At 41.6% G+C, this 26,371-nt stretch overlaps 2 protein-coding genes across 14 annotated transcripts in view; one reads left to right on the top strand and one right to left on the bottom strand.

Annotated features, from left to right (window-relative positions):
• The first annotated feature begins 3,241 nt into the window (after positions 1-3,241).
• On the top strand, positions 3,242-22,994 carry GINM1 (glycosylated integral membrane protein 1). Of its 3 annotated transcripts, XM_021086898.2 has the most exons (8): positions 3,242-3,446; positions 10,731-10,790; positions 10,960-11,056; positions 14,068-14,219; positions 15,339-15,495; positions 16,512-16,645; positions 18,907-19,070; positions 21,987-22,994. In XM_021086898.2, the coding sequence occupies exons 1-8, from the start codon at positions 3,327-3,329 to the stop codon at positions 22,096-22,098; spliced, it is 996 nt and encodes a 331-aa protein (XP_020942557.1). In that variant the 5' UTR covers positions 3,242-3,326; the 3' UTR covers positions 22,099-22,994. The 3 variants fall into 3 exon arrangements, with proteins under 3 accessions (XP_020942557.1, XP_084880125.1, XP_084880119.1); XM_085023999.1 differs by lacking the exon at positions 10,960-11,056; XM_085023993.1 differs by lacking the exon at positions 16,512-16,645.
• A 1,349-nt stretch (positions 22,995-24,343) lies between these two features.
• Positions 24,344-26,371, bottom strand: part of KATNA1 (katanin catalytic subunit A1) — a 30,224-nt gene continuing 28,196 nt past the window's right edge. For 9 of the 11 annotated variants that reach the window (XR_014844714.1, XR_014844735.1, XM_085023918.1 and 6 more), the window contains 2 exons: positions 26,092-26,218; positions 24,344-24,694 (listed from right to left, as the gene is read on the bottom strand). Coding sequence is in view for 9 of the 11 variants with exons in the window: in XM_085023918.1 (XP_084880044.1) it covers positions 24,496-24,694; positions 26,092-26,218 (326 nt within the window). In the remaining 2 variants the exon portion in view is untranslated. The remainder of the gene's footprint in view (positions 24,695-26,091; positions 26,219-26,371) is intronic. The other 2 variants (XM_085023937.1, XM_085023976.1) reach the window with 1 other exon arrangement.

Genomic DNA, 26,371 nt, shown 5'->3' with positions numbered 1-26,371 from the left:
CAAGCTAGGGGTCTAATCGGAGCTGTAGCCAGCGGCCTATGCCAGAGCCACAGCAACTCGGGATCCGAGCTGCATCTGCAACCTACACCACAGCTCAAGTCAACGCTGGATCCTTAACCCACTGAGCAAGGCCGGGGATCGAACCCGCCGCCTCATGGTTCCTAGTTGGATTCGTTAACCACTGAGCCATGACGGGAACTCCTCCCAATGATAATTTTTAATATACTTTATACACTTTGTTTTCTATGTATAAAAATTTCTTAGGAGTCCCCTGGTGGCCCAGCAGTTAAGGATCCAGTGTTGTCACTGCTGTGGCACAGTTTCCATCCCTGGCCCAGAAACTTCCACATGCCACGGGCAAAGCCAAAAAAACCCATTTTTTAAAAGAGAATATCTTCTCCTATCTGAAAGATTATCTTCAAAGAACATCAAGCATCTAATGTGCACAGAAATAAACTGTTTGGTTTTTGGCCGTAGCATTCAGCAGCTTGATGTGGGATCTCAGCTCCCAGACCAGGGATTGAACCCAGGCCACAGGAGTGCAAGTGCCAAGTCATAATCACTAGACCCCCAGGGAAGTCGCCACGCTAGGCTTTGACAGTTCTGCTAGATTTGAACTCTTTTGAAGACAAGTGAAAGAATAATGGAACAACATGCAGGCCTCTTTGGGGAGATACAAACTATGCCACCAACTTCCCCACCTGCTTTTCCTTTCAAATATACTTTGGAACCTAATACATATATTACTAATTCAAATTACACAGATGCACATATGGCACAGGTTCTGACCGTCAGATTTGATTTGTGTTTAATCCCAGCAGTTTGAGACAGAATGAAAAGGCCAGTGATTGCAGTTGAAACCCACCAGCAGGTGAGACATCATTGCACAAACCACTTGCCCGTTCTTAATATTGTTGGGTATCTCAGAGTAGGCAAGGAATTAGTTAAATGACTGCAGTTTACTGTTCAAAGATCTTGTAGTTTACCCTGGGGGAAAGGGTTGTTAAGAGGAAGAGGAACTAAAAGAGAAACAGAGATTTGTGTTTTTAACATCAAAAGTTTTATGTTTTATTTTTATTTATTTATTTATTTATTTTTGTCTTTTTGCCATTTCTTGGGGCGCTCCCGCGGAAAATGGAGGTTCCCAGGCTAGGGGTCGAATCAGAGCTGTAGCCACAGCCACAGCAATGCAGGATCTGAGCTGCGTCTGCAACCTACACCACAGCTCACGGCAACACCGGATCCTTAACCCACTGAGTGAGGCCAGGGATCGAACCTGCAACCTCATGGTTCCTAGTTGGATTCCTTAACCACTGAGCCATGGGGAACTCCCAAAAGTTTTATTTTAAAGAAACACTGTTTCTAACTCTGCCTGAATGGCAACACCTCCAAGTTCTTCCCTATGCAATCCTGTTAACACGAAATGCCTAAATTTCTTGGCATTTTCTCTGTTAACCTTAAACATAAAATAGCTAGTTATTTTACCATCAAAATGAGTTTATTTAGAAATAACAGAAGAACTGCAGTAAAGGCCTTGCAAAGTAGGTGAACCGGAAATTACATTGCAGAACAAAGGAGAGGGACTGGCTTTTATAGAGGAAAGGGGGAAGTTGGGAGGGGCTATTTTGAGTAAAAGTCCTTCGGAACAGAGCAGGAGTTCTAACTTTTTTTGGGGGGGGGCACACCCATGGCATATGGAAGTTCCCAGGCCAGGGAATGCGAGGCTGCAAGACCTACCTGGATCCTTTAATCCATTGTGCGCAAGGAGGAAGGAACCTGGCTGTAGAGATGCCACCACTCCCATTGTGCCACAGCAGGAACTCCTCTCAGGCTTTATTTTAAATGGAGTTTCTCCTATTTATTTTCACATCTGCTTTAAAGGGTTTCATAAAACAATTTTTCAAAATTTTTATTATAGTTGATTTACAGTGTTCTGTCAATTTCTGCTGTAAACTGACCCAGTTATACATATACATACATTCTCTTTCTTACATTGTCCTCCATCATGTTCCATCACAAGTGATTAGGTATAGTTCTCTGTGGATTAAAAAAAAATTTTTTTTTTAATCTGATGGGGGGAAGAAAAAAATCTATCATCTCCAATTTATAGATTAAGAAACTGACCAGAAAGGCCCTGAGAGCTCAGGGGGCCCAGCTTCCAGTGGAGAGTGTTGTTCCCTTGGGTTGCCAATGATCCTCAACCTTGGCACAATAAATCACTTGGGGAAATTTGAAAACTACCAATGCCCCAGTGGCAGCCCAAACTCATTAAATCAGAAGCTCCAGTGCCCCCAAAGACACCAGCATTGGTAATTTTTATTTGTTTATTTATTTTTTCTGCCTCACCTGAAGCATAAGGAAGTTCCCAGATTAGGGGTCCTATCTGAGCTGCAGCTGAGGCCTAAAGCCACATCTGCTGGATCCACCCCACGCCCTCCCCCTATGCTTTCCGCCCCCAGCTTTTGGCTACACTGGATCCCTAACCCACTGAGGGAGGCTAGGGATGGAACTTGCATCTTCTCATAGACAACAGTTGGTACTTAATGCGCTGAGCCATAACAGGAACTTCTAGAATCAATTTTTTTTGGGGGGTGTCTTTTTAGGGCCGCCCCTGAGGCACATGGTGGTTCCCAGGCTAGGGAGCTGTAGCTGCCGCCTAAGCCAGAGCCACAGCAATGTGAGATCTGAGCTGCTTCGTCTGCAACCTACACCGCAGCTCATGGCAACACCGGATCTTTAACCCACTGAGAGAGGCCAGGGAGGGAACCAAGTCTTCATGGATGCTAGTTGGGGTGAGTTAACCGCTGAGCCACGACGGGAACTCCCGGAATCAGTAATTTTTAAACGTACTCAGGCAATTACCAAGAGCAAACAAAGGTGAGAAGTACCTATTTAATAAAATTTCTCCTCAAACGTGATATACCTTTATTAATATGTTTACAGCAGTGTTCTCATATATTACCATATTTTCACTTTATAGATATGGATAAATACACACAGACATAGCTATATCCATATACAGTATACATTAATTCAAAAATAATGGCAACGAAAATGTTTACACTCAGTTAAGGAAATTCTCTCCAAATCAGAGGGCTGGTTTAAGGGCAAAAACAGACTTTCTGAGACTTGACCCCGCCCCTAACGTTGCATCGTGGTCCTGCAGCCCCGGACCTCTGAGGCTCTCGGAGTCTTCCGGTCCCGCCTGGCTCTCGCCCCACCCCCTCCAAGCCCCGCCCCCAGGAGAGGCTCCGCCCCTCGGGCCAGCTCTGCCCTCGGCTCCTTGTTGCCCGCTGACCCCGCCGCCCCCCACCGGCCGGTCCAAGATGGAGGGCGCTTCGCGGGCGCCGCTGGCCCTCCAGCTGCTCCTCCTCGCGGCCCTGCCGGCCGCTTGCTGGTTAACCAGGGGGACCCTTGAGCCGCCGCTGCCTCCCGGAGCCCTAAAGGTAGGGCCAGGCGAACACGGCTCGGCCGTACCTCCCCCGGGATCCTGGGAGGAATCCCGGGCCGGGTATGTGGGACTGCGGCGTCCCCATGGACACCCTGCACCTCTGGCGGGCGGGCCTGGCCTCGGGGACCGGCCTCCAAAGAGGGAGCGGGGAAAGGCGCCCCAGGAGATGGGGACGGCGGGGGAGAGGCGACGCGAGAGAGCCAAGGGGGCTCTTTAATGTGTGGTTAAGTCCGGCGCAGCCGCACTGGTTGTTACTGCAGTCCAAGTTGTCGCCATCCGGAAGGGGTTTTTCTGTCCAAAGTAGCCGATCAGAAGTGATCTCGACCTTTTGTAATGGCGCCTTCTTGGGGTAGAGCCAGGCTCTGGGGCAAGGCAGTGTTTATGTGCCGAGGAAATGTGGAAGTTGCTCAATGAGAGGGCGTGAGAGCATTTCCAGGCCACCTGTCTGCTCCCACGGGTGGCGGGAAGGGATGCTTTCCCCCGGCGCGCCGGGCTCCGGGGTGCAAGCAAGCCGGGTCGCCCGGGCGGGAGAGGGGCAGAGGTTGAAGACGCCAAACTGACCCCGACGCCGTCCCTTTGGCGGGTGGTGTTAGAGGCATGCCTTGGGAACCTGGTAGAAACGGACTCATCCGAGCGCTGGGTGGGGACCCAGCCATCTGTTTCAGCAAGGTCTCCAGGTGATTCCGAAGCCGGCTAAAGTCTGAGAACCACTTCGTGCTTGTACTGAAGGGTGGCTGGTTCTCACTGCTTTCTCCATGCTTTCTTACTGCTTTTTCTCACTGCTTTCTCATTGCTCTCGCCATGTGGAATCCGGCTGTTCTTAACCAATATTTGCCTTTTCATCAGTTGAATGTGTGGTAAGGAAAAGTCTGGACTTTAAAATTCGATTTTCCCAGAGAAAAGATACGACATTGGTGCACCTTTTCTTACTCATCAAGACTTGAATACTCAAAACTCAGGAGTGGCGGACACCATAAATACCACCTTTTTTACTTTCAGTGTATTAGAGTTTCGTCAGCCTCTTGGGTATAATAATAGTATATCTGGGTTTCAGTTCTATTGGGACATTCCAAGAAGCCACACCATCCTAAGCTCGAAGAACCACTTGTATCTGAGATATGTCACTGCTGTTGCAGCTGTTCAGAAATATGAATGTGAGACCAAATAAAAGTGAAGTAATTTCCTAAAGTTCTGGAAATAGAGACATAGTTTTCCCCTTTAACAGATTTTAAACATTCATCACAGTGAAAGACAAATGTCCCTAGAATCTGAATGGAAAAAAAATGCATTTTGACTGCAAGCTGAAAATACACTACATTGTGGGTTCTTAGCGAGTTTCATTTCAGTTCTCCTAGTGACTTTATTGCACTTTTGGAAAGTCCAGACTTACACTCAGAATTTCATAGATTAAATGAATGTTCTGCAGCTAGAAGGAGAATCTCATTCCTTGGGAATGTGTATATGGGAGGCTGAGACCTCTTGATCTAGACATTTGTTAGTGTTTGTGAAAATTTTCAAAGGTGCAGAACATTGAAAAGAATTTCACAGGAGTTCCCATCGTGGCACAGCAGAAACAAATCCTACTAGTATCCATAAAGATGCGGGTTCGATCCCTGGCCTTGCTCAGCGATCTGTACTTGCTGTGAGATGTGGTGTAGGTCACAGAGGAGGCTCATATCCCTGTGGCTGTGGCTGTGGTGTAGGCTGGCAGCTGTAGCTCTGATTCAACCCCTAGCCTGGGAACTTCCATATGCTGAGAGTTTGGCCCTAAAAGGCAAAAAAAAAAAAAAAAAAAAAAAATTACAGTGGTCACCCATATTAGATTATAGCTGTCCAAAAAATGGAAAAAAAATTTTTAAGTAGATAAGAGCTGTCCAGTTGACCTTGGTACAGTGATGATATGTGTCTGCTCTTTCCATTTGCAGTAGCCTCTAGACTGTTGTGGTTTTTGAATGTTTGAAAAGTGGCCAGTGCAATGGAGGAGCTGAGTTTTTCGAACGTTATGTAGTTTTCATTAACTTAAATGTAAATAGCCACATGTTGTTAGTGGGTACCATGTTGAATAATCAAAAACTTAGACTCCATTTATATCACTATACTTTATTACACATCTGTTCACTTGTTCATCTCTGTATCCAGCCTGATCTAAGTGTGTAAAAAACTGGTTGAAGTGAGGAAAATATTCCCTGTATCTTTTCAGTGACACAGATTTACTGAATTATAAGCACTTTTCTGTTTTGTTTACATGTGTAGTCAAGTCAGAAGTTTAGTTTACACACATTGTGAAATCATACAAGTTTTTTAGTACATTCTTCTAATGTTAAAATTACTCGATGGAATTCCCCTTGTGGCACAGCAGAAATGTATCCACGAGGACATGGGTTTGATCCCTGCCTTGCTTAGTGGATCAAGGATCTGGTGTTGCCATGTCCCAGACGCAGCTCAGATCCTGAGTTGCTGTGGCTGTGGCCTAGGCTGGTGGCTGCAGCTCCAATTTGACCCCTAGCCTGGGAACTTCCATATGCCACAGGTGCAGCCCTTAAAAAAGCAAACAAACAAAAACCCACAAAAAACTTGATCACCAAAGAGATATCCAGAGAACACTTATTTTCTTGTACGTGTAAATCTTTATTTCCTATATTTCCCTTAGACTTAACTTATTTTAAACCGGGTATCTATTACCTTTGTCCTTAGAAAGCCATTTTGTCCCAGATGGGCATCCTGGGAATGAAGGAATTAGGGAATTGAAAATGAGCAGGGATGGGAGTTCCTGATGTGGCACAGTGGTTAACGAACCCGACTAGGAACCATGAGGTTGTGGGTTTGATCCCTGGCCTCGATCAGTGGGTTAAGGATCCGGCATTGCTGTGAGCTGTGGTGTAGGTCGCAGATGTGGCTCAGATCCCGCGTTGCTGTGGCTGTGTTATAGGCCAGCAGCTATAGCTCCGATTCGACCCCTAGCCTGGGAACCTCCATATTGCCATGGGAGTGGCCCTATAAAAAGGGGAAAAAAAAAAAAAGAGCAGAGAGAAACTTCCGTTCTGCCACTCACTTGTTAAGTATACACTGCCCTGGCCCACAAGCCTGAACTTCCAGTTCAGTCAGAGGCTCTTAAGAACAAAAATTATGACCTGGCTCTGAACTTTGCGTCAGGAGGCAGTAAGGGATAAGAGTTTCTCCTGATATGAAATCATTCAGCAGGACCAAACGAATTTAATTGAACTTGGTTCTCTGGAAAATATAGTGTACCAGTGTCTGAATTGTCTGTCACAGATTCCATATTCTCCTGGGCAGGTGATCCATGTAAGTAATCAATTGCTAACAATATAGTGTGTGTTCTCTACTGAAAGGCAGAAGCTGTAAAAAGGTTTCTTAGAGCATATCATTTGAGAGTTAATCTGTGGGCTGTTAAAAGAACGACAGTCCAGGAGTTCCCATCGTGGCGCAGTGGTTAACGAATCCGACTAGGAACCATGAGGTTGCGGGTTCGGTCCCTGCCCTTGCTCAGTGGGTTAATGATCCGGCGTTGCCGTGAGCTGTGGTGTAGGTTGCAGACGCGGCTCGTATCCCGCGTTGCTGTGGCCCTGACGTAGGCCGGTGGCTACAGCTCCGATTCAACCCCTAGCTTGGGAACCTCCATATGCCGAGGGAGCGGCCCAAGAAATAGCAACAACAACAAAAAGACAAAAGACAAAAAAAAAAAAAAAAAAAAAAAAAAAAAAACGACAGTCCATAGTTAACAGATCCTTTAGCTTGAAAAGAGGAATGAATTCTTGGCTGGACTTTGGGCATAAAATGATACAACCACCAACTTGGTGGTATATTGAATGTTGGTTTGTTCTAGCCCACACTTCATTCTAGGTGAGGGTGGGCCAGGCGAAGGCCAGGCTGGGATCTGCAGACTCACTAGTCTTTATGCTTCCTGGGCTCCTGTGGGAATTGAAAAGTATTCCAAGTCATCTAAATGAATGGTCTGGGCTTCCATGTTAGAATCCTCGACCTCAGGTTGTCCCAGAAATCAGTCGACCTCATAAAATTGCTTCAGTCTTAGCCTCTCATTTGTTAGAAATATAGAAGGCATTAGGGTTGCTCACCATGCCAAGAAACACACCTGTATATTAGTTTGATGTTTATGAATGATTTTTCTCTTTTTGAAATTAAGAATGTCCACTGAAAAATTATTTAAGAGGAGTCTTGTTTTTATTCTAGGATAATGTCTGTCTGTGAATAAACTCAGGAAAGAATTTGACTTACAAATGACAAATTATAGTTCCTGTGATCCTGAATACTTAAAATAGTACTTTCTTCTCTGTAGGAAGTGTATCATGAATAAACTTAAATATTTGACTGGACTTTTGAGTATACCAATGAGAGGCACTAAAACTGATTGTTTAGGTCCTTGTCCATGGGCGGGAGGGGACACAATTAAGAAGAGTTGGAGCACCTTTGTGTATGAAAACAATAAAGTTGGAAACATTTTGAATGTTTCAAATGATAGTGGAACAAATGAGTAAATTGATGGTATATTACATCAATATAATATGCATCACACAATTGATACGTTACACACACTGTAAATAAATGTCTATAGCTGCAGGCATTAACTTTTATTCTATTATAGTTGATTTGCAATGTTGTGCTAACTTATGCTGTATAGCGGAGTGACTCGGTCATACATATATACATTCTTTTAAAAAAATGCATATATAATTTTCTATCATGGTCTCTTCCAGGAGATCGGCTATAGCTCCCTGTGCTATATAGTAGGACCTTGTTGTCTATCCATTCTAAATGTAATAGTTTGCATCTACTTATCTCAAACTCCCAGTCCATCGCACTCTCTCCCCCCTTCCCCTTGGCAACCACAAGTCTGTTTTCCATGTCTGTGAATCTGTTTCTACTTTGTAGATGGGCTCATTTGTACCATATTTTATTTTTTTATGAAAAAATTTTAAATTATAGTTGATTTACAGTTTTGTGTCTGTTTCTGTTGTACAGCAAAGTGACCCAGTCATACATATATGTACATTCTTTTTCCCATATTACCTTCCATCATGTTCTGTCACAAGAGACTGGCTATAGTTCCCTGTGGTGTGAAGTAGGATCTCATTGCTTATCCATTCTAAATGTAATAGTTTGCATCTATTAACCCCATACTCCCCATCCATCCTACTCCTCTGCCCCTCCCCCTTAGCAACCGCAAGTCTGTTCTCTATGTCTGTAAGTCTGTTTCTATTCTGTAAATAGGTTCATTTGTGCCATATTTTAGATTCCACATATAAGTGATATTATATGATACTTGTCTTTCTCTCTGTGATTTGACTTCGCTTAATATGACAATCTCTGGTTGTATCCATGTTGCTGCAAATGGCATTATTCCATTCTTTTTATGGTTGAGTAGTATTCCATTGTATATAGGTACCACATCTTCTTAATCCATTCGTCTGTCAGTGAATATTTAGGTTGCTTTCATGTCTTACCTATTGTGAATAGTGCTGTAGTGAACATAGGGGTGCATGTATCTTTTTGAATTCTGGTTTTGTCTGGATATATGTCCCGGAGTGAGATTGCTGGGTCATATGGTAGTTCTATATTTAGTTTTCTGAGGACTCTCCTACCGTTTTTCATTGGTGGTTGCACCAGTGTGCATTCCCACCAGCATTGTAGGAGGGTTCATTTTTCTCCATACCCTTTCCAGCATTTGTTACTTGTAGTCTTATTAACAATGGACATTCTGACCAGTGTGAAGTGGTACCTCATTGTAGTAGATTTGCATTTCTCTAATAATTAGTGATGCCAAGCATATTTTCATGTGCCTACTGGCCATCTGTATGTCTTCAAAGAAATGTCTATTTAGGTCTTCTGCCCAGTTTTTGATTGGGTTGTTTGGTTTTTTTGTTGTTGAGTTGTAGGAGTTTGTATATTTTGGAGATGAATCTCTTGTTGGTTACATTTTTGTAACTGTTTTTTCCCATTCTGTAGGTTGTCTTTTAGTTTCTCTCTCTCTCTCTTTTTTTTTTTAATGGGTTCCTTTGCTGTGCAAAAGCTTGTAAGTTTGATTAGGTCTCATTTTATTTTTGTGTTTATTTCTATTGCTTTGGGAGATGGCATTAACAATTTTAAATAAAAGAAGTTCCAGAAGAATACATACTGTATTATTCCACTTACATAAAGTTCAGGAACAGATAAAACTAAACAATATGTTGTTTAGAGACAGGTACACAGGTGAAGTATTAAAAAAGCAAGAAATGTTAACAAAGAAGATGATATAGGGATTCCTTCTGAGGCGCAGGAGGGAAATGTGGCAGAAAAGCTTATGCAGGAGTTCCTGTCATGGCTCAGCGGTAACGAACCCGACTAGTATGCATGAGGACGTGGGTTCGATCCCTAGCTTTGCTCAGAGGGTTAAGGATCCAGCGTTGCCATGAGCTGTGGTGTAGGTCGCAGATGCAGCTCGGATCCTGAGTTGCTATGGCTGTGGTGTAGGCTGGCAGCTGCAGCTCCGATTGGACCCTTAGCCTGGGTTCTTCCATATGCCTTGGATGTGGCCTTAAAAAGACAAAGGAAAGGAAGGAAGAGTAAAGGGTCATGCAGGGAACATGTAGAGTGTGGATGATATTCTAGGCTTGAACTTAAGTGGTAGATGTGTGAATGTGAATCTTTTTTGTTTTTTAATTATAGTTGATTCATAATGTTGTGTCAATGAATCTTTCCTCGTAAACTGTATTTGCATATTATATGCTCAGGTGTGTGATATATTTCATAATTAAATGGAAAAGTATATAGATTATGGGAGTTCCCGTCGTAGCACAGTGGTTAACGAATCCAACTAGGAACCATGAGGTTGTGGGTTCAATCCCTGGCCTTGCTCAGTGGGTTAAGGATCCGGTGTTGCCGTGAGCTGTGGTGTAGGTTGCAGATGTGGCTCGGATCCCGCGTTGCTGTGGCTCTGGCGTAGGCTGGCGGCTACAGCTCCGATTCGACCCTTATCCTGGGAACCTCCATGTGCTGCGGGAAGTGGCCCTAGAAATGGCAAAAAGACAAAAAAAAAAAAAAGCATATCTTTAGAAAAAAAAGTATATAGATTATGAAAAACTGGAATTGTGAATAAAGGCATTTAAAAGACTGCAAAAATGGAATTGATGAGTTTTTAAAAGTGTTCTGTTAATGTTGCTGTAAGTGATCTACAGTAAGTGTAACTGAGGGAGAAGAAAAAGACTGAATTATTCTCAGTTTGGGAAATACATATCTATCCAGTTGTGTGATGCTTGTTTTGCAGGACAGCATCAGGATTAACGTAACGACCCTGAGAGACGATGGGACGGAATCCAAAGAACAGGTCTGTCTCCTTTGGTCGTGTTTTTATTCTTTAGCTAGGTACTATGCAGCCTCTTTTCTTTTTTTTTAATCTGCATATCTAATTTAGTTAGATGTTGTGTTTTTGACATGAAGAGTTTGTCATCATTTGTAAACCACTGGAATTAATGAATATGCTGCTTTATTTTAAGGTTGTTCTTAACATAACCTATGAGAGTGGACAGGTATATGTAAATGACTTCCCTGTAAATAGAGGTGTAACCCGAATAAGCTGTCAGACTTTGATAGGTAAGTACTATTACTGAATTACTTCCATAATTGTTTTGTTTTTAGTAACACTAAATTAGTGAAGCACAATTTTTTGATGTTACATATTCCCACTTTAAATTAATAATATACACTGGGAGTTTCCGTTGTGGCTCAGTGGTTAACAAACCCTAGTAGGAACCATGAGGATGCAGGTTCAATCCCTGGCCTCGCTCAGTGGGTTAAGGATCTGGCGTTGCTGTGAGCTGTAGTATAGGTTGCAGACGCGGCTCGGATCCTGTGTTGCTGTGGCTGTGGTGTAGGCTGGCAGCTGTAGCTCCAGTTCAACCCCTAGCCTGGGAACTTCCACATGCCACAGGGGCAGCCATAAAAAGACAAGATAATAATAATAATAATAATAATAATATACATAATTACTAGAGTATATAGTAACACTAATGTGTTTAAAACTTTTCCCTTTTACATTGGTTATTTCTGGCGTATTCGCATTTTCTCTGTCATAAGATAGGTATTGCTTGGAACTGCGTGTCTGGGAGGTTGATAACAATGTGAGATGTGCCTATAGGTAGTAAATGGAGCTTTACAAGCAGGAGGCAAAACCTCTGGAAGTATGCTTATTACAGCTGTAAAAGATAAAGAGAAAAGTGTACCGTCTTTCTGATTCTCTAGTTTTCAATTCCTTCTACCTTTATGTCCATATGTCCATATATAACATTTTCTTTTTTAACTTTTTAAAATCTTGAATTGTTTAAAGACAAACAAACAGGTTACATTGGGATGTACTATTATTTGAATGAGATAAAGAATATGAGAATTTTGTATAGTATTCTTTTTTTTTTTTTTTGGTCTCTTTCAGGCCACAGCCGTGACTATGGAGGTTCCCAGGCTATGAGTCAAATTGGAGCTGTAGCTGCCGGCCTATACCACAACCACAGCAACGTGAGATCTGAGCCGGGTCTGTGACCTACACCACAGCTCATGGCAACGCCAGATCCTTAACCCACTGAGCGAGGCCAGGGATTGAACCTGTGTCCTCATGGATACTAGTCAGATTCATTGCTGCTGAGCCAGAATGGAAACTCCTTGTATGCTATTCTTATTATCTGTTTTGATATACACATTTAAGGTGGTAAATGTTTCTCTGAGCACTTGTATCCTATACTTGATTCATTATATATCTTTATTATCATTCCATTTATGGTGCTTTCTAAGTATTTGTGATATTTCTGGAAGTATATTGTTTAATTTTCAAACAGTTGGGGACTTTTTTTTTTAAACTGATTCTACCTCTATCATCAGAGATATATTCTGTATAATTTTAAACCTTTGAAGAGACTTAATATATGGTTAGTTTTAGTAAATACTGCTTTCCATGTATACTTGCTTAAAAAAAAGAAAGAGGCATGAACTCAGAATTCCTGCTAGGCGTTGTTGGTTAAGGATCCAGCATTGTCTCTGCAGTGGCTCAGTTTGCTATTGTGGTGTAGTTCAGTCCCTATCCTGACACAGTGGGTTAAGGATCCAGCATTGCTTGGATTGGATTCTTGGCTGGGAACTTCCACATTCCATGAATGTGCCCCTCCCCCCAAAAAAGGCAGGAACTCAGCATTGTAGGGCCATGGTATCTAGAACTTCCTAAATAGGAGTTTTTAAAAAAATCTTTGGGGAGTTCCTGTTGTGGTGCAGTGGTTAATGAATCCATCTAGGAACCATGAAGTTGCAGGTTCGATCCCTGGCCTTGCTCAGTGGCTTAAGGATCCGGTGTTTCAGTGAGCTGTGGTGTGTAGGTCGCAGATGCAGCTCAGATCCTGAGTTGCTGTGGCTGTGGTGTAGGCTGGCAGCTGCAGCTCTGATTAGACCCCTAGCCTGGGAACCTCCATATGCCGCAGGAACGGCCCAAGAAATGGCAAAAAGACCAAAAAAAAAAAAAAAAAAAAATCTTTAGGAAGAGGAGTTCCCTGGTGGCTTACTTGGTTAAGGATCTGGCATTGTTGTGGTTTAGGTCACTGTTGTGATGCAAGCTCAATCCCCACAGGTACTGGCCCCCCCAAAAAGCAAATAAAATGTATGGGAGGAGCAGTTTAGATCAAGGGAATAGCTCTATAAAGGCACAGAATCAGTTTAAACAGCTGAATTTCCCAGCACAGCGTCCATCTGGGCTCCTTTTTGGCAAATAATCCTCAGATGACAACATTTGAGGGACAGAAATAAAATACTTCTTTTGCAAAGCAGTTTCATTGGTTTATATTGCTTTATCATTTTCTATAGCACTTCCAGCTTTTTTTTTTTTTTTTTTTTTGATAGAAGTTCCTAGGCCAGGAATTGAACCTAAGCCTCTGCAGAGACCTGAGGCACTGCAGTTATATTCTTAACCCACTGTGCCACAGCAGGAATTCCTGTTTTCATAGAGTAGCCATTGGCTTTGCAGACCAGCTGCAGCTGCTACCACCCATTGTCACTGGGGCGAGGGTGGGAGTTTTCAGCAAGAGAACATGGCCAGTAGCTAACCCTACCCCCTCGTCCATTCGTGAAGAGTAGTTACAGGGCTTTCCCACCCACTTCCCCATGCTGCCCTGTTGACAGTGATGAGTACTGCCTGGGCCCTTCTACCACTGGCTTTTGGGGATGAATGGATGGGTGGATGGATGGAGGTCCTCACTTTGCTAAAACATGGGATTCTGTCTTCTGGCCTGCTTTTTTTTTGGTAAATAGTTAAGCCTTGTAGGTTCATTGACAGCCTGTTTAAGAGAGTGGGAAAGATGTTGCCAGGGTGGCGTTCTTTACAAGATCTACAAACCATCCAACATTTTTCCCTTTTCAGATGAGTATAGGCATTGTAAGGCTTTGTCAGGTTGTCTTTGTTTTCATAAATCTGAAACATCAGTGAGGTCCGAGAGGAAGAAGGCAAAGATACTGATGTGCAGCTGTCTTGTTCCACGTAAACATCATCAAAATAATCAAATTCAGTAACTGATTTGGTGGCGTTTTTTACTCAAAGCTGTCACTCCTTTTTGTTTTTTTTTTTTTTATAGTGAAGAATGAAAATCTGGAAAATTTGGAGGAAAAAGAATATTTTGGAATTGTCAGTGTAAGGATTTTAGTCCATGAGTGGCCTATGACATCTGGTTCCAGTTTGCAACTCATTGTCATTCAAGAAGAGGTAGTAGAGATGGATGGAAAACAAGTAAGATGGTATATTCTTATTAATTGGGAATTAAATTATAAAGATTTGTGTTCAGTGTCAGGCATGTGTTCAGTTATTTTGTTATTTATTTCTGACTTGATAAGGAAAAACGTCCACTAATGTCATCTGTATCCAATCATTTAGAACTTTTTACTTGTTTTAAAATGGCATTTACTTGTTTATCATTAAAGTCCTAATTTTTATTTATTTATTTATTTTTAGGGCCACACCCCTGGCAAATGGAAGTTCCCAGGCTAGAGGTTGAATCAGAGCTGTAGCTGCCAGCCTACAGCACAGCCACAGCAACGCCAGATCCGAGCCACGTCTGCGACCTACACCACAGCTCATGGCAACGCCAGTCGAGGTCATGGATCGAACCTGCTTCCTCTTGGATACTAGTCAAGTTCCTTACACTGAGCCACAACAGGAACTCTAAGTCTTGATTTTTTTTTTTTTTTTTGTCTTTTGTCTTTTTGTCTGTTGTTGTTGTTGTTGCTGTTGTTGCTATTTCTTGGGCCGCTCCCTCGGCATATGGAGGTTCCCAGGCTAGGGGTTGAATCGGAGCTGTAGCCACCGGCCTACGCCAGAGCCACAGCAACTCGGGATCCGAGCCGCGTCTGCAACCTACACCACAGCTCACGGCAACGCCAGATCGTTAACCCACTGAGCAAGGGCAGGGACCGAACCCGCAACCTCATGGTTCCTAGTCGGATTCGTTAACCACTGCGCCACGAAGGGAACTCCTAAGTCTTGATTTTTTAAAAGGTCATATTTATACATGTTTTAAAATATTGCGAACACCATTAACCAGAGCAAGTAAGTGAAGAGGCTGAATTTGGTTGGTAGCTCTGCTACCATTTCCTCTGGCTGAGTCTCTCTAAGTCAATGAAATGGAACTGAGAGCAAGCTTACATAGTGAGAACCAGAGCACACAGGCATATGATTCAAGTTGCAAATTAAATGCCTTAAATGCAGTGGAGGGTGATAAAGAGGAATTGTGTGAATAGGACAAGTTTTTCAGTTTCAAAAATCAGGGAGGAAAGTTCAGTTTTTTTAGATTCTTACCAGATTGTGCCATTATTTAAAATAAACTGTTAATTGCCTATCCTTTTTTCATAGGCTCAACAAAGAGACGTTACCGAAATTGATATTTTAGTCAAGAATCAGGGAGTACTCAGACATTCGAACTACACCCTGCCCCTGGAAGAAAGCATGCTACACTCGATTTCCCGCGACAGTGATATTTTATTTACCCTTCCCAGCCTCTCTAAAAAAGGTACTTTAAAAGACTGTTATTTAAAGTATTAAGGAAATTATTGCTTTAGTTGCTAAGTTTTTAATCCTAGTGAATATGTTTGGAAGTAAGCTTCTTTTAGAAATGCTTTAGGGAGGGGGAGGGCGTGGGATGGTCCAGGAGTCTGGGGTTAGTAGATGCAAAGTATTGCATGTGGAGTGGATAAGCAGTGAGAGCCTGCTCTGTAGCACAGGGAACTATAGTCACTTATGATGGAGCATGATGGAGGATAGTGTGAGAAAAAGAATGTATATATGTGTGTGACTGGGTCACTTTGCTGTATAGTAGAAAAATGACAGAACACTGTAAACCAACTGTAATAGGAAAAAACTCATTTTAAAAAAACAAAATGCTTTATTATAACATGTATCGCTTTACAAATCCATCTGAGGCCCTCATAGATTGTGATCAATGCTGATTACATAGCGACATTTTGCTGTAATCATCTGTCTACTCTTACTTGGTAATGATCACAAAATACATGGTAAGAATATTGCTCATTTAGAGGTGGAAGTATCCATTTTTTTCCATTGAAAAACAGAACTTTAAAAAATTTGACTTTCTATGTGACAGAATTGTGGCTGCTGTAGCTCCCTAATAACTGTCTTAATTTGGAATTCCTTTGGGGCATTTAAATACAGACCATCAAATGTTTGTTTTTCTCCAATGGAAAAAAGTATGTTCTTGCTATACAGTAAATGCCATTGGGGAGTTCCTGTTGTGGCTCAGCGGTCAATGAATCCGACTAGCATCCATGAGGATGCAGGTCCAATCCCTGGCCTTGCTCTGTGGGTTAAGGATCCTGCGTTGCTGTGGCTGTAGTGTAGGCCGGCAGCTGTAGCTCCAATTAGACCCCTAGACTGGGAACCTGCATATGCCATGGGTGTGGCCCTAAAAAGCAAAAAAAAAGAAAGGTCATTGGCATAGTGACCTTGGGACTAGTGGGAGAGATTCCAGCACGTGCCTAGCGTTTTGATAACTCGGCTCTTTCTCCTCAGGAGAAAGTGTTAGTTCTTTGCAAACCACCAGCCAGTATCTCATCAGGAATGTGGAAACCACTGTAGATGAAGACGCTTTACCTGGCAAATTACCTGAAACTCCTCTTAGAGCAGAGCCTCCGTCTTCGTATAAGGTAAATCAGGTATTTGGGATTATCTCTATCTGCATTACAAGCATTTACGGTTATAGTAAAGAACATTTTTTTTTTGTCTTTTTGCCATTTCTTGCGCCGCTCCCGTGGCATATGGAGATTCCCAGGCTAGGGGTCGAATCGGAGCTGTAGCTGCCAGCCTATGCTAGAGCCACAGCAACTCGGGATCCGAGCCACATCTGCGACCTACACCACAGCTCTCTGCAGTGCCAGATCCTTAACCCACTGCGCGAGGCCAGGGATGGAACCTGCATCCTCATGGTTCCCAGTCAGGTTCGTTTCCACTGTGCCACAACGGGAACTCCGAAAATAAATATTAGCATTTAAAATGAGGTGGAAAGTATGAGGATTGGATCCAGAGGATATCGCTAATAGTGAACTCATCAGTGTTTTAATGTGATGCTTTTAGGTATTCCTGTTTTGAAGTTTCACTTCAAAATGATATAGTCAGATAATGATTATCAAGGCAATGGATTTCATTTTGTTTGGGGTTTCAAAGTCTTTCTCATATCCCCATTTGTCTGTTTATTCTGTAACTTCAAACACACACACACACACACACACGCACACGTGGTCCATTCAGCATCTTTTGCAGTGACTAAGCAATTCTTGGGCTAGCAATGTGGGGTCCAAGCTGTGTCTGCGACCTACACCACAGCTCATGGCAACACCAGATCCTTAACCCACTGAGCAAGGCCAGGGATTGAACCCGAAACTTCATGGTTCCTAGTCGGATTCATTAACCGCTGAACTCCCCCCTAGCCTTATTCTAACTGCAGTTCCTTACCATACGATGGGACCCACACTCAAGTGAGCAGGATCTGTGGTTGGTCTCAAAGGATTCCAGAGCTGGTTCTTTGAAGAGGTTCTCACTGAGGGTTAGGATTACTTACTGGGGCTGCTGGAGAAACCTGAGTCACTTTTTGCACCAGAAGGATAGTGCCCTCTTTGTCCCCATTTCCCTCAGAGCAAAGCAGCCCAAGAACAGATTCTTCAAAGCCCATGCCAGCTGCAGCTCCACTTCGACCCCTAGCCTGGGAACCTCCGTATGCCACGGGTGTGGCCCTAAAAAGCAAAAACAAACAAAGGCAGCAAAAACAAAGCCCATGCCATCACTGCATGCCTGAGCTTCCTCTGTCACTCTTTAAGTATAGAAATACGTTTGGCGCACAGTGAAATCTCCATCTGTTCCAAAAGCTACTAGTTTCTTTGTGTTTCTCACCTTCTCTTGCACTCTGACTATTGGAAACACATAGCTGATGGGTCCGTTTTGTGTAAGTGGCCACCCTTCTTGTGAGTTAGCGATTATTTTCTCCGGGTTTATAGTTAGACCACAGTGTAAATAATTGTAAAGGATAGTAACATTTCTGTGCCTGTCTTGTTACACATAATTTTAAAAATTGTAAATAGCTTTGAGGTACATTTGAAAATAAAATGTACCCATTTAAATGGTAGGGTTACCTTAAAAATAAAATGTAGCCATTTAAATGGTAGGGTTAGATGAAGTGGCGCAGTGGAAATGAATCCGACTAGGAACCATGAGGTTGTGGGTTCGATCCCTGGCCTCACTCAGTGAGTTAAGGATCTGATGTTGCCGTGAGCTGTGGTGTAGCTCAAAGACTCGGCTTGGGCGGCTTGCATCCAGCGTTGCTGTGGCTGTGGTGTAGGCTGGCGGCTGTAGCTCTGATTAGACCCCTAGCCTGGGAACCTCCATATGCTGCAGGTGCGGCCCTAAAATGACAAAAGACAAAAAAATAAAAAAGAAAGGTAGGGTTAGATAAGTTTTGTCAAGTGTAGACATCCAGGTCACCGCCAGGATAGTCAAGATATGTGATATTGGAGTTCCTGTCGTGGCTCAGTGGTTAACAAATCCAACTAGCATCTATGAGGACTCGGGTTCGATCCCTGGCCTCGCTCAGTGGTTTAAGGATATGGAGTTGCTGTGAGCTGTGGTGAAGGTAGAAGACGTGGCTCTGATCCCACGTGACTGTGGCCGTGGTGTAGGCCGGTGGCTACAGCTCCGATTCAACCCCTAGCCTGAGAACTTCCATATGCTGAGGGTGCGGCCCTAAAAAGACAGACAGACAGATACACACACACACACACACACACACACACACACACACAAAAGATATGTGATGTTATCATCACCCCAAACAAGAAAATAATTTTTAAAATTTCTTAGAGCTGAAATGAAACTTGCATATCTAATCAAAACTCTTTTTTTTTTTTTTTTCTTGTAGGTGATGTGTCAGTGGATGGAAAAGTTCAGAAAAGATCTCTGCAGGTTCTGGAGCAGTGTTTTCCCAGTATTTTTTATGTTTTTGAATGTCATGGTGGTTGGAATTATCGGAGCAGTTGTAGTAATAACTATCTTAAAAGTGCTTTTCCCAGTTTGTGAATACAAGTAAGTATTTCTTATTTTTGAACTACATTAGTATTTTTAAAGATTAAAAAGTAATTATCTTTACTATATTTTAGAGTAGAAAATACAAAAACTAGGAGTAAGACAAGTGGAAGGGAAAATAATCATCTTTTTTTTTCTGGCCCATCTTTCAACTTGAGCAAAATTAAAAGACATTTATTAGATACCTATTATGGTCAAGACACCTGTCTTGGGAATTCAAATATGGGTGGGCAAACTCTACTCTGTAAGAACCTAGTTTATTAGAGAAAAAGGAAACCAACGTCTTTAATGGAAAACACAGTGTGTCTAATAAGGAAGAAATGAAATAAGAAGGTTCCCTCTGTATTTTCAACCTCAAAGTGTCAATTTAAAATGATATAAATTTTTGGAGAGTAGCAGGATATTCACTGCAGCACTGCTTGTAACAGAAAACAAAAGCAGAAGAGGAAACTCTGAACTATGTATCAATGAGGGCTGACAACTAATGGTTCACAAATAATATGCAGTGGGGATTTCGTGCAGCTTGTAGGAGAAAGAAGTCCAAGATGTATTAATTAGATGGGAAGAATTCTGTAACTTGGGAGTTCCCATTGTGACGCAGTGGAAACAAATCTGACTAGGAACCATGAGGTTGTAGGTTTGACCATTGAGCCACGACGGGCACTCCTAAAGTCTTAAAAAGTTTATCTTCTCTGTGGTGCCCCTGGGAGCCATCCCAGGGGTCTCAGTGCAGTCTGGGAACTGTGGCTTAAGATCTTTTCCTTTCAGAACATCTGTGGGCTTATTCATTCTCTTTATGGCTGCGTAGTGTTTCACAGTATGGCTGTGCCATAAACCATTCCTCTACTAGACATTTGGGTCATGTCCAATGTCATTTAACTTCTACAAATGCTCTAATGCATATTCTTAATGTACATATATCTCTGCACAGGTACATTAATGTAGAATAGAGTCCTAAAAAGTGAAAGTACTGGATCAAAAAGTATATGTATTTAACATCTTCTCAACACCTGATAGCAGTCTTTTTTGCTTTTGTAACTGTGGGGAAAAAAAAAATCTCATTTTAATTTCCATTTTCTGGAGCTCCTGCTGTGGTGCAGTGGATTAAGCATCTGCAGTAGCTCAGGTTGCTACAGAGGCACGGATTCAGCCCTTGGCCTGGTGCAGTGGGTTAAAGGATTTAGCATTGCCACAGCTGCGGCATAGGTCACAGCTGTGGCTTGGATTCAGTTCCTGGCCTGGAAACTTCCATATGCTATGGATGTGGCCATTGAAAAATAATAATAATAAATAATTTCCATTTTTTTCTTAATGGCATCTTTCCCTATCTAGGTCTAGCCAAGTCTGTCATCTTTGTAATAGTTGGCTGTGTGGATTTCTCCTGTGACATGCCTATTGATATATACCTTTGCCCATTTTTCAGTTGTATTGCCTTTTGTAATTATCACTATGTAGGAGCTCCTTTGTCTATTCTACATACATAATATATATTGCAGATATACGTATATTTTTAAATCCCAGATTATGATTTGCCTTTTGCTTTTATATATGGTATTCTATATTACACAGAAGTTTTTCATTTGGAGAAAAAGCAATTCATGTTGTTCCTTTATGGCTTTTAGGGTTTTAATTTTTTTTTTAATAGGCCTTTCCCATTTTAAAATTACATTGTTTTCTTAAAACTTTTTACCATCACTTTTGTGTACAGTTTGAGCTAGAGTTGATTTTCTGAGGCCATTATTCTGTTAGTAATTTGCCTGTTGACTTGGAATTTACTGTCACCTACATTCCTATGTGTTAGTTTTGTTTCTGTGCTTTCTTCTTCCACTGATCTACTTGTCTGTTCCTGTGCCAGTACCATGGTTTTAATTACTATCATGCTTTAACAAAACCTCTGATAGCTGCTTAGGTCTGCTGTCTTTTCACTGCCTTTTTCTTTTTTTAAAAAATGTTATGGGAGTTCCCCTCGTGGCGCAGTGGTTAACGAATCCGACTAGGAACCATGAGGTCGCGGGTTCGGTCCCTGCCCTTGCTCAGTGGGTTAACGATCCGGCGTTGCCGTGAGCTGTGGTGTAGGTTGCAGACGCGGCTCGGATCCTGCATTGCTGTGGCTCTGGCGTAGGCCGGTGGCTACAGCTCCGATTCAACCCCTAGCCTGGGAACCTCCATATGCTGCGGAAGCGGCCCAAGAGATAGCAACAACAACAACAACAACAACAAAAAGACAAAAGACAAAAAAAATGTTATGGCTATTGCACAGTTTTTTCTTTGTGAAATTTAGAAATCAGCTTGTTTGGTTCTATAAACAGGTAACTTCTGTTGATGTTTTTGTTTTGACGGCACCCATGGCACATGGACATTCCCCAGCCAGGGATCGAACCCACCCATAGCGGCAACCCAAGCCGCTGCAGTAACAATGCCAGATGCTTAACCTGCTGTACCACAAGGGAACTCCTATTGATGTTTCGATGAGGGTAATATTGAACTTGCAATACAAGATTTTGGATCCAATCCAGAGGTCTCCCTGATCAGGTACTTCAGCAGCAGAAGGAAAAATGCTGTCTAAAGATCTGCGTAAAGGCTGCATTCCAGAGGAGTGGTGCTTAGAAAGCTGCTGGGGCTTCGCCTTTTTTGCCCAGCTTGTGCAAAACAAGGTCTTTGTTTGCCTTGGGGATCTTTACCTCCCCTGTCCTCTTGTCCTCTTGTAAGGAGCTCCCTCTTTTTCCTTTCTGTTCTCTCAGTTAGTTTGGTTAAAGTGAACTTTGGACCTAAGAGTTTATACAGCCATCATAAACGAAACCAAAAGAAGCAAACGCACCTACCCCCAGGTATAAACTTAATTATAACCTCAATGTAGCCCTGTTTTACTGCCAAACTAGACAGAAGAAACATTTAATTTTCCTTTTTGTATTTCAGAGGAATTCTTCAGTTGGATAAAGTGAATGTTATACCTGTGACAGCTCTCAACTTATATTCAGATGGTCCAGAGAAAACAGCAGAAAAACCTGGAGATAAAACATGTATTTAAGACACCACCTCGAATCATGGACTCTGCATTAGACTGTTGGTTCAGATTTGCCACTCGAATATAATTTTCTTTAAATCATTAAGAATCAGTTTGTATACTAGAAAAATCCCTAAACTCCTAAAACTGCCAAAAACTTGACCTTTAAAGTCACAAAGCTCATCTTATTCTATAATAGGGCTGGCTGTTCAGATGATGAATTATTAAGGGAAATTAAAATGAAATGGAAGACATGAAGAAACTCGAAACAACCAAAAAAAAAAAAAAAAAAGGCAAGACAAATGCCATGTGCCAATACTTTTCAAGGTGCCTTTTGTTAGGGAAATTATATCCACTTAATTACTATAATATATGACTTTATGAAAAGCACTTTATGAAATTCTAATTTAAAAGCTCAAGAACTTAACACTTATTTTTTTATTCAGTAAAATGTGCCTTTATATTAAGTATGTGACTCAGTATAAAAGCATTGAAGCGTATCATGATTTGATTGTATCCTGTACCAAGACTACTTACCTTCAATGAACCAGGATTTTAAAACAGTGACATGTTCTCACTCTAAAATAAACTTTTCTTTTTTTTTGAAGGAATAAAAAAGTCTTTTTGGAATAAAAACTTTGCCCAGGTGACAATTACATATATAACAGCTCCTTTCACATAACACTGGCTGAAACCAAGTTTCAAATTAGTTAATGAGTCCATCAGTGTCATGGAATTAGAATGTGCCTTTGCTCCTGTGGTTCCAAGTATAATCCTATTGACCCTACAGTGGTGTTTGGTTTTTTTTAAACCATCACCCATATTGATGTATATTTTACAATGTGATCTGGTACATAATACATATCTTTACTCCATGTGATAGATACTTTGTTTTAATAAAAAAATTTTTTTGATTGCAACCTTTCATTTAAAACATTGTTTAGGGACTTCCCATTGTGGCTCAGCAGTAACAAAACTGACTCATTTCCATGAGGATGGGTTTCAATCCCCGGCTCTGCTCAGTGGGTTAAGGATCTGGCATTGCTCTGAGATGCAGTGTAGGTCACAGATGAGGCTCAGATTTGGCATGGCTGTGGCTGTGGCTGGCAGCTGCAGCACCGATTTGACCCCTAGCCTGGGAACTTACGTATGCCGTGGGTGCAACTCTTAAAAAAAAAAAAAACACACACATTGTTCAAGAAAGAAATGATTGGGTTTTAAAACCACCTTAGATTTCTGCTAAATAGGTAAGTATAGAGTGGAAGAAGGATGGCAGGTAGTAGAGGGAGGGAGGGAGGTTTCATTCTGCTTGTTTTTGTTGAGGAATAATAGCCCTGTGTGATGGACTGTCTCAATATTCTAGATGAATAAATAATAGTATACCGTTCAATTTAACCCTAAAGTCACCTAGCTAGTAACACTTTTTCCCATGTCCTTCATCATTCTCTAAGTTGCTAGAAATCACTAGTTCTAACTTTAAATGATGGCAGAGTCTTGGTTAATCAGTTAAGCAGGAGCTTGTAGACTCTTGGAAGAACAGTGTAGGAGGTTTTCCTTGGAGAGTGCAGGCTTGTGGGCAATGATTCCTATCCCTCCTTCTCTCCTTAGCTGTGAGACCTGGGGCCTGGCCAGTCTCCCCGAGGATCTGTTTTCTATGGCTGGGATGACACAGTATTTTCTTTTTTTTAGCAAGTAATTATAAATGGAAATCCTTCCTAAAATTTTATACCATACACTTTATCTCATTTATTAACTTTCACTTGCACCCTTAACTATTATTTTAATTACGCTTTGTATCTGTGAGTGATGGGTTAATGAGTGCCATTAGAGTACAGCCAACAGCATCCACCTGCCTACAGTGCAGCCTCTTACTCAGGCAGAATAAAGTCAGACGGATAAGGCTGTGTATAAATGTATTTTTTTCCTTCCTTTTAAAAGCACAGGAAAATGAAGAGCCTTTTCAAGTTCTCTCAGGAGGAGGAGGAGGAAGTTACCACAACACCAGGCAGGAAGGAAAGTATGCTGGGTGTGGTTTATACATCAGTTGACTGTGTGTTAAAACGTTCAGGAATTTTCAGTTATCCACTAGCACCTAAGGAGCTAGAGCCAGTCTTATTCCCTGGAGGAATGGCGGGCAGTGGAAGAGAAGATGATATACTCTGAAGTGCACATAAAGACAGTTTTCCAAGCTAAGTGATAGAATTTATGGCAACATCTGTCGTCAGTGAAAGAGAAATAGAGTAATGCTAAAGTAAAACAAATCTACTTCTAGCTTTAAAAAATTGTATTTATTCAGAATCATACTTTGTTTTTTTACTCCTACCATTATGAAAGTTTAAAAAAATATAGCGCTCGGTGCAACGAAATACTAATTTTAATTATTATTCAAACACTTAATGCAGGTTTCCCACATGTGAAAATTCAGCATGATCCAAACTCATATATCCATTTCTCATATCTTTCAATGTCTGCAGCAGACACCGATTTAGAAACCTTTTTTAAAGCCATTTCAAAATCCTCCATAGTTGTAGGCATGTGCATTTCTTCTTTTGAAAGATTTCTGATTTCTTCTGGGGTCAAACCTTCAATACGCCTTCTCATTGCCATCAAGGATGCATCCCTGGGTTTTAAATTAAAACAAAAATGGAACAAAACCAAGAAATCATAAAATTACGTTTTGCTTGAATAAAAACCTGTGAACAGAATTTTCCAGTGTGTGTGTGTTCTTCTGTAATTATCTTATTACACACACATATGTGGTACTGCAGAGAATCCAGTGTTGGACTACAAAGCGTGTTCTGAGTTATTTTTTTTAGCAGTTCAATCTTCCATTATGAAATGCTACTCATTTTAAAGAACTGACACTGAGCCAAAAGCCCAAGAAGTAAAAGGATATAATAAAGAGAGCAACTGAATTTTATTAAAAGTGTAACATAAAGTAATGAGCATCACAGAGACAGTACAGAATCTGTTAGCTAGAAAATTAAATATTTCCTGGAGTTCCCATTGTGGCTCAGTGGTTAACGAATTCGACTAGGAACCATGAGGTTGCGGGTTCCATCTCTGGCCTTGCTCAGTGGGTTAAGGATCTGGCGTTGCCGTGAGCTGTGGTGTAGGTCACAGACGTGGCTGGGATCTAGCGTTGCTGTGGCTCTGGTGTAGGCTGTTGGCTACAGCTCCGATTGGACCCCTGGCCTGGGAACCTCCATATGCCGTGGGAGCGGCCCAAGAAAAAAAAAAAGGCAAAAAGACAAAAAAAAAAAAAAAAAAATTAAATATTTCCTACTACATGTGTAAGAAAAGCTGATCAGGTTAGGAGGTCTCTCCCTTCCCCCCTTTGTATTAGTGCTATTTTTTCTTAAAGGAGAAACTTCAGATTCAACTCTTTTCTTTCATTCAGTTTCATCCTTAACAGCGGTCACCATTTGTGCAAAAGGACGGCAACAAAGCTGTTTCATACACGTTATTGCTAGTCTTAACAGCCCTGCATGGTACACTTAACTTTAGAGATGAATAAACCAGTGTAGTCATTGCTACACATTGCTAATAGGTGCCTGAACTAATACTTAGAAAAAAACCTACCTGAATCAGCTGGATTAGAGACTGCCTTTCCTTTTTACTGCTGTTCCTATTACATTTGGGACACTCACTGAAAACGAGATTGTATTCCCCTTCAATATGCCACATCAACCTATTTCAAATTATATTTTCTGTGTAACAGTGTGCTGAATGAATGCACTAACATGAATCTTTCTGATCCAAGACAATTATTTTCTAAATTTTACACCAATTGTTCAAACATTAGGTTCTTGAACTTGTAGCTTTTAAACTGTAGCTACTTCACTGACATGCAAGACACCCAAATGACCTATCAGCACTACCTGACCCTAACTTAAAACCAAAACTTAGGTCTCTAACTAGATTATAATATGGGTCTTTATTCTTCATCTTAATTCAGCATGAAAACTATTGTGAGTTTATACCCACAAAAGCCTATGCTTCCAAAACAGTTCATACCTGCACACGTTGGTAATGTCCGCACCAGAATAACCTTCCATGTTTTCTGCTATACTTGCAAGATCAACATCATCAGCCAGTTCCAGCTCACGCAGACTGATTCGTAAAAGCTCCTCCCTGCCTTTTGCTAATGGTAGAAACAAATTTTAAAATGTAAGCCTTCAACGTAAGTAATGTTTTACTTTTCTCCAGTCCACCTCGAGAATTTGTCTTCCAATTCTTACAGCTTATTTGCTTCAAAAATTTAAGAGCTGTTCCTCAATGAATTTATTTTAAAATT

This window comes from Sus scrofa, chromosome 1, assembly GCF_054392235.1.
Source record: "Sus scrofa isolate SSC_HxYL_T2T_F1_AM1 chromosome 1, Sscrofa_HxYL_maternal_Yorkshire_Landrace_v2.0, whole genome shotgun sequence".
NCBI classification, from domain to species: Eukaryota; Metazoa; Chordata; class Mammalia; order Artiodactyla; family Suidae; genus Sus; species Sus scrofa.
The sequence above is the reverse complement of the archived record's forward strand: the minus strand, read 5'-3'. Positions and strand labels throughout refer to the sequence as shown.

Coding starts and splice junctions, on each gene's coding strand:
- GINM1 (XM_021086898.2), top strand. CDS start 3,327: ATGGAGGGCGCTTCGCGGGCGCCGCTGGCCCTCCAGCTGCTCCTCCTC. Junction 11,057..14,067: donor AAGCTGTCAGACTTTGATAG/GTAAGTACTATT, acceptor TTTTTTTTATAG/TGAAGAATGAAAATCTGGAA. Junction 16,646..18,906: donor AGCCTCCGTCTTCGTATAAG/GTAAATCAGGTA, acceptor TTTTTCTTGTAG/GTGATGTGTCAGTGGATGGA.